General features: G+C 44.9%; 1 protein-coding gene across 1 annotated transcript in view; it reads left to right on the top strand.

Annotated features, from left to right (window-relative positions):
- Positions 1-3,568: 3,568 nt before the first annotated feature.
- LOC309552671 (E3 SUMO-protein ligase ZBED1-like) overlaps positions 3,569-8,588 on the top strand; it is a gene marked incomplete at both ends in the record, with an annotated part of 53,302 nt that continues 48,282 nt past the window's right edge. Inside the window, one exon of the mRNA XM_082253603.1 lies at positions 3,569-4,281. Coding sequence (XP_082109729.1) covers positions 3,569-4,281 — 713 coding nt within the window. The remainder of the gene's footprint in view (positions 4,282-8,588) is intronic.

Genomic DNA, 8,588 nt, shown 5'->3' with positions numbered 1-8,588 from the left:
AAGACACAACCACCAACACCCCCACCACCACCATATACCCTCCGCTTGAGTCACTGGAATTATTTTCCGATCCATCACAAGACATTTGCGATGCCCAGCCATTGTTGGCATCTGATCAGGAAGAGGAGGTAGCAACAGCCACCACTCAGCAGTCTGAGGACAGTACCCAGATCAGCCCAATGAGGTTGGTCCCCGCTGTTGCTGCCTACTCCGAGATCTCGAATGTTAGTGGTGGGGAAGGTGACGTGGATGATGACGTGTCTATGGACATCACATGGGTGGCCACAAGAGAGGAAGAGGACGGGAGTTCAGAGGGAGAGACGGACCAGCAGATAGGGAGGAGAAGCAGGCGGAACTTGCATTGCACAGGAGGGACAAAGCAGACTGCAAATATATCAGGAGCGAGCCATCAACCATGTACAGTCACATCTGGCGCTGCCAGGACGCCGGCACATGGCTCCGCAGTGTGGGATTTTTTTAATGTGTCCGCTGCTGACAACAGTGTTGCCATCTGCAGCCTTTGCAGTCAACGCATAAGACGCAGTAAGCCCAACACTCACCTAGGGACGACCGCCTTAAGAAGACACCTGAACTCCCATCACCGAGCTAAGTGGGTGCAACGCCATCAGAACCCACAAAGCCACACTCCAGGCTCTCACCGTTCATCCTCTTCTCCTTCTCCTCTCTCCTCACAATTGTCCTCCACTCCAACTTCCATCATGCCATCCTCACGTTGTTTTGGAAAAAGGCAGGCTTCCGTGGCCCAAATGTTGGAGCATAAAAAAATGATGATGCCGGATAATCCTCTTGCCCAACGTTTGACTGCAGGCTTGTCAGAACTGATAGCCCGCCAACTACTGCCATATCAACTGGTGGACTCGGAGGCCTTTCGGAAATTTGTGGCCATTGGAACACCACAATGGAAGGTCCCAGGCAGGAAATATTTCTCACATAAGGGCATTTAAGAGCTGTATGGCCATATTCAGCGGTGCCAAGATACATCTGACCATGGACACATGGTCTAGCAAACATGGACAGGGAAGGTATAGAACTTTTACTGCCCAGGGGGTGAACCTTCTGACGGCTGTCAAGCAAGTAAACTGTGGCACCCGTGTACATTTGGTTTTACCGCCACAGATTGCATGCAGGCCTGCCTTTTCTTCTCTTCCTCCTACTCCATCCTCCCTCTCCTCCTAAGCTGACTCCTCCTTTTCCGCTGCTACTGTCTCTTCCGCTGCACCACCCAAGATCCCCAGAACCTATTCCACATGCCAGGAGAGACATTGCCATGCTGTTCTGCGTCTGCTGTGCCTGGAAGCCAAGAGCCACACTGGTCCTGCACTCCTTTCAGCTTTGCGTTCACAGGCAGATCAGTGACTGACACTGCACTATTTGACAGTTGGTAAAGTGGTGTGCGACAACGGTGCCAATCTGCTGAGCGCGCTGAAACAGGGCAAAATTACACACGTGCCATGCATGGCACACATCCTGAACTTGGTCGTGCAGCAATTTGTTGCCAAATACTGTGGGGTCCAGGATGTCTTTCAGCAGGCCAGGAAAAGCTCGGGCCATTTCAGAAGATCTTGCTGACATTCAGCGGTGACACAACCTGCCCGTCAGGCGTCTTATTAGTGACTGCCCAACGAGATGCAACTCAACGTTGCATATGCTTGATAGGCTCCTCCAGCAGAAACGTTCAGTTAACGACTACCTGTACGAACTCTGCGGCAGGACAGGTTCTGGGGAGCTTGGGTTTTTTCACCTCATCAGTGGCTGCTCATGCGCGACGCATGCAGACTTCTGCGCCCATTTGATGAGATCACCAAACTGGTCAGTCACGGCCAGGGCGCCATCAGGGACATCGTACCTTACGCCTTCTTTCTGGAGCGTGCATTGCGTCGTGTCATTGATCAAGCCATCGAGGAGCAGAAGCAGGAAGATGAGGAAGTCGCAATGTTGGATGAATTCCCAGGGGGTGCTACTCCATCTGAGACAAGTCAACAGCAGGAGTCTGAAGAGGAGTCAGAGGAGGATGGTGCCGAGGCGGATGAGGAGGAGCAAGAAGAGCATGCTTTAAACCTGTCTGGGATCCCTGGTGTTGTCCGTGGATAGGGGGAGGAGAATGAGAACGAGATTATCCTGGATGATGAGCTGGAGCCAGGCCACTACACCGCGTCCAGTTTAGTGTGAATGGGGGCGTTCATGCTCCAGTGTTTTAAGAGGGACCACCCGTATAAAAAGCATAAAGGGCAAGGACCAGTACTGGGTGGCAATGTACTTAGACCCCCGGTACAAACAAAAAATGGCGGAAATGTTACCATCATCACAGAGGACGTCAAGAAGAAGGAAAATGATTTTGGGCGTATAGCGGGACTTTTGATATAGGGTGCTTAGTATGTGTGTGGTACAAGAGAAAAAAAGAAATATATGTGAAAAAAAGTCAAAAGTTTATTAGGCGAAATGAAGGGAGTTCATAAAATTGTATGCTGTAACAACAGGATACAAAAGACAATATATACAATATTGCAATTAAAAACATTTACAGTAAACAGACATGTTTGCATATGTATCAAATTACAAGTGAATTACAGCTCCTACATTGGGATAGATGATAGATATCATATACCCTAGACTCATCCAGAAGGAGGTGTCTATGCAGGATAGCGATGAGACCCACAATATCAACCCGACATGTTTCACGGCCTTATAGCCGCTTCCTCAGGGGTATTTTTCTATCGGGTATCACTTTATAAATGATTCAATTCACAACACTAAAGTAGGGAAAAAACAGATAATGAATATGTTTATAGAAAAACATCATATATAACACACCATACAAAGTTATACACAAATCTATATATATTTTGTGCTTATTATTGGTATATCAAACTTGTCACAATAGCAGATATATTAGAACATCTATAGTCTCGCACCTGTCTGGTAAACCATCGAGCCCACAATGATAGAGGTCCTGGACCACAAGGTAGGGGGAAGACCCCCCCGGGGCGAACACGGGAGCTCAAACCAAAGAATCAAAGATAGCACTGCAATTAATGGATGTCACTGTCTGAAAATTAAGAGAAAATAAACCATACATAAGTGTATATCCGGGTATAGTGCATGTAGGGTGTCTCCACCCTCTAGTGATGGATCACCCATAATGCAACCAAAACCCATATTTAAGCTTTGCAGAGTTAAAGGAAGTCTTAGATGTATAGCCTTTGATATAAGTAGGGTAACGAGATATAATCTTACCCGAGTGACTCCGGATAAGAAGTATGGACAGGGAACGGGTGTGATAAATAAAATGAACCTAGGACCGTGTAGCTTCAAATATCCACAGCGAGATCCTTTACATGCAACCTATGGGGTATAAGTAACATATTGGAGAAGACAGATTCCAAAATGTAGCTCACAAATGCTATCCTCGTTCAATACCAACTCATTTAATCTTAAATTTACCTACAATTTCCACCCTGAACACATAGTGTTCTTGGATGTCGAAATTAGAAAGGACACCAATGGTTACATTACCACCTGCCTCTACCGAAAACCGACCGCCGGCAACATGCTGTTGCATGCATCGAGCGCTCATCCTGTGCCCTTAAAGAACAGCATTCCGTATGCGCAATATCTGCGCATACGCAGAAACTGTTCGTCGGACACAGACTTTTTTCGGGAGGCTAAGCAATTACAAACCAGACTACTTGCACGAGGCTATTCTCGGACGATTCTGAGAAAGGCCTTTAATAAGGCCAAAGGACTGGACAGAGGTGACATTTTGCAAAAGAAAAATAAGACTAACGCTAATCAAACTGTAAAACTAATTACTCAATACTCAGATAACCATCAACAATTGAGAGCCCTTATCCAGAGACATTGGCATCTCCTCAGCGAGGAAGCCACACTGTCTAAATATGTCAAGGAATTTCCAGAAGTGGTATTTAGAAGAGCAACCTCGATTCGGGACTTGCTTACTAAGAGCCACTATACTCTCAACCCCCCTCAACCCGGGGCAAGATTTGGGACATACCAATGTGGGAATTGTGCCCGCTGTCCTTGGATTGAGGAGGGTTCCATTACATACCTGCCAAATGGAAACAACCACAGACTCTCTGGCTATGCGGATTGTTCCACGCGTGGAGTGATCTACCTGATGCAATGCCAGTGTTCAGCGTTCTACGTTGGCAAAACTTTTAGACAGCTTGGACAAAGAGTAGGTGACCATGTGTATTATTCCGGTGGTGGCAAAATCCTCACCCCGGTGACTCGACATATCGGGTTAGATCACAGATTTGATAGCTCATGTGTCTCCTTTAGGGTTTTGGTGATTATACCCCCAGACCCTAGAGGTGGCAACTGGGACCAACGTATTTTACAAAGGGAGGCTTTGTGGATAGAAAGGCTTAATGCCACAATTCCTCCTGGACTGAATGAAGCCCATTAGTATAAATCTTTTTTGTGATATAACGCTGTCAGCTGGACTATTCTTTTTCTTTCTCTCTTGTCCCTCATTTTTCCTGTCTTACTTGTCGTTTGTTTCCTTCTCCCAACAACATTCCCCCCGTTCCTTTTCCCTTTCTTCCGTTTACCCCCCCCCCCTTTTCCCTCCCCTTTCCTTTTTCCCTCCCCTTTCCTTTTTCCCTCCCCTTCCTTCCCCTTTTCACTCATTTTTTCTTTCCCCTTTCCCCCCCCCTTTTTCCCATTTTTATTTTCCCCCCTCCCCAGTTTCTCTTGTTCTTTCATGATTCCCATTTTTTCTTATTCTGCCCTCCACCATAGACCCATGCCCACAACATGCCAATACTGATTTACACCCTGGGAGTTGGATTCCTTAGATATAATCACTATGGCAACACCCAGGTTTTTTCATAAGATTAATTCCCATGTTTGAACAAAATGTCTACATATATTTTTTTGCATATGCTGTCTATTTTCTATATATGTTCTTGCATGTAAATTACTGCTATACTTTCCAGATTCATATGTATATGAAATGATATATATATATGTCCATTGATTTATATCTATTTTTGTTTATTTTTTCGTTTAGGTCTATGTCTCGCACTGTTCTGGTCTCAGCCTCCCTTGTGCACCAATGAATGGACCCATTTCCTCTTTCGGGAGGGACCACTTCGGGTGCCTCCCCCTATGGCGGACACGTGACGTTGGGTACGCCCCTCACTCCCCCTTGGGAATTGGGGCGATACGCCGGACCAACACCGTCACTTCCGGCCTAGCTCCGTGACGAGGCTCCCCTGCGACGCACGTTGCGGCCGTAGGCTTGACGGGTGGACGCCCGGCGGGTGCGCCTGCGCAGTTAGCGGTGCACATCCCCCTTCTTGTTTGCTCTATATGGCCACTCTTGCACTAAGATGATACTGTATTTTCTCACTAAGTGAGCTACATTTTGGAATCTGTCTTCTCCAATATGTTACTTATACCCCATAGGTTACATGTAAAGGATCTCGCTGTGGATATTTGATGCTACACGGTCCTAGGTTCATTTTATTTATCACACCCGTTCCCTGTCCATACTTCTTATCCGGAGTCACTCGGGTAAGATTATATCTCCTTACTCTACTTATATCAAAGGCTATACATCTAAGACTTCCTTTAACTCTGCAAAGCTTAAATATGGGTTTTGGTTGCATTATGGGTAATCCACCACTAGAGGGTGGAGACACCCTACATGCACTATACCCGGATATACACTTATGTATGGTTTATTTTCTCTTAATTTTCAGACAGTGACATCCATTAATTGCAGTGCTATCTTTGATTCTTTGGTTTGAGCTCCCGTGTTCGCCCCGGGGGGGTCTTCCCCCTACCTTGTGGTCCAGGACCTCTATCATTGTGGGCTCGATGGTTTACCAGACAGGTGCGAGACTATAGATGTTCTAATATATCTGCTATTGTGACAAGTTTGATATACCAATAATAAGCACAAAATATATATAGATTTGTGTATAACTTTGTATGGTGTGTTATATATGATGTTTTTCTATATACATATTCATTATCTGTTTTTTCCCTACTTTAGTGTTGTGAATTGAATCATTTATAAAGTGATACCCCATAGAAAAATACCCCTGAGGAAGTGGCTATAAGGCCGTGAAACATGTCGGGTTGATATTGTGGGTCTCATCGCTATCCTGCATAGACACCTCCTTCTGGATGAGTCTAGGGTATATGATATCTATCATCTATCCCAATGTAGGAGCTGTAATTCACTTGTAATTTGATACATATGCAAACATGTCTGTTTACTGCAAATGTTTTTAATTGCAATATTGTATATATTGTCTTTTGTATCCTGTTGTTACAGCATACAATTTTATGAACTCCCTTCATTTCGCCTAATAAACTTTTGACTTTTTTTCATATATATTTCTTTTTTTCCTCTTGTACCACACACATACTAAGCACCCTATAGCAAAAGTCCCGCTATACGCCCAAAATCATTTTCCTTCTTCTTGACATTCAGATAGGGATGTGGTGCTCCTCAATTTTTAAACAATTTCTGTGAGCTTGTCTACCCTTTTGGTTCCATCACAGAGTGCGGTCAGAATGCAGCACTTCCAGGCTTGTTGCGAGAAATGCTGCATTCTGCATTTCCACTCACAGAGAAACAGTTGTGGGTAGCAATCCAACAGCGGCTGCAAGAAGAGGGCAGTTTGAAGATGTGTTGGCCACTTCAAATATGAGATCCTTCTTTCAGCCGACCCATCGACAGCTGTACTCCGGATCCAGCATCAGGGAACGCCTAGACCAACAGGTGTCCGACTACATCGGGTTAACGGCCGATGTGGATGCTCTGAGGAGTAATGAACCCCTGGACTACTGGGTGGGCAGGCTTGACCTCTGGCCAGAACTTGCACAATTTGCAATGGAACTGTTGGCTTGCCCCCCGTCCAGTGTCCTGTCCGAAAGAGGACGTTCAGTGCAGCAGGGGGGATCGTGACCGATAAGCGCACTTGCCTAGCTCATGACAGTGTTGACTACCTCACATTTATAAAAATGAATGAGGCATGGATCTCTGAGGAATTCAACACATGTGACCAGTAGACCATGTTTGATTACAATTCCTCATGACAGGCCACAAATATCCGCCAGACCGGCATCCACCCACAACAATTCATGGTCCTTGTCTTCGGTAAATACAGCGGCAAAAAATGCGTTTCATGTCCATTGGGTCTTTTATGGCCGACACTTACTTCTGTATACTGTGAATGCCTAATGTACCTCCAGCCACAGACTACAACTTTCTTAGCTGTCAGGTAAACCCATGTGGGCTAATTTTTGGGGCCTTTTTTGGCCGACACTTCTGTATCCTGTGAATGCCTAATGTACCTTCAACCACAGAATACATAGTTCTTAGCTGTCAGGTAAACCCATGTGGGCTAATTTTTGGGGCCTGGAATGGCCGACACTTATTTATCCTGTGAATGCCTAATGTACCTTCAGCCACAGAATACAACGTTCTTAGCTGTTAGGTAAACCCATGTGGGCTAATTTTTGGGGCCTGGAATGGCCGACACTTATTTATCCTGTGAATGCCTAATGTACCTTCAGCCACAGAATACAACGTTCTTAGCTGTTAGGTAAACCCATGTGGGCTAATTTTTGGGGCCTGGAATGGCCGACACTTATTTATCCTGTGAATGCCTAATGTACCTTCAGCCACAGAATACAACGTTCTTAGCTGTTAGGTAAACCCATGTGGGCTAATTTTTGGGGCCTATGCTGGCCGACACTTACTCCTTTATCCAGTGAATGCCTAATTTTCCAGACTGGAATTGAAAATCAATGGGTCTGTAAACGTTCCGCCAAATTGTGGAATGTATTTGACATGTATTTACCGGCTGCTGTCAGTTCTGGCTGATTTAGGAGAAAAAAAAACATTTTTTTGCTGTAAAAAAAAAAATATATATATATATATATTTTTAGGGCAACTTTTCCAATTGCAATACTTCTGTTATGACATTGTCCATGTGGTGGGACTATTTGTGCACAGCTAGTAAGTCTTTTGTGGCTGCAAATATGAACTAAAGGTTTTTAAAGTTCGCCTCTTATTAAAGTCAATGGGGCCCGCCGCAAACTTGCAGTTCGTGGACATTTGAGAAAGTTTGCGGCTAATGTTCGCGAACTGCCCCGGCCGATGTTCGTCCATCACTACTCCTCTTCATCTAGAGCACTAATTAACTACCCTGGAAAATAAACTATACGTATACTACAGGTACAGACATATGGACTCACTTCACATATGAGTCCATATCTTATTTGATTTTTATATGTCAAAAATTCTTATTTTACTCCTCATTTTTCCTAGACACATGTTTGGGCTACTCGGGATCCTTGCGGGAATAACTGTGAGAAATCAGTGACCTCTATCTTGAGATACCATATGTATCAATGCGATTTGCTGTGATCACATTACTACATCTTGAAGACCTTGCCACCCCCCCCCCCTGGCTTCAGCGCTCTTTTTTTCTTGCTGCTACACCTTTTCTAAGTGTAGCAATGTTTTATTTGCGGCTGTTTATATTCTTTGAATAACATGAACGATGTGTATTATCCACTTTATA

This window comes from Pelophylax lessonae (assembly GCF_965119305.1).
Source record: "Pelophylax lessonae genome assembly, chromosome: 4".
In the NCBI taxonomy this organism is placed as follows: domain Eukaryota; kingdom Metazoa; phylum Chordata; class Amphibia; order Anura; family Ranidae; genus Pelophylax; species Pelophylax lessonae.
The sequence above is the reverse complement of the archived record's forward strand: the minus strand, read 5'-3'. Positions and strand labels throughout refer to the sequence as shown.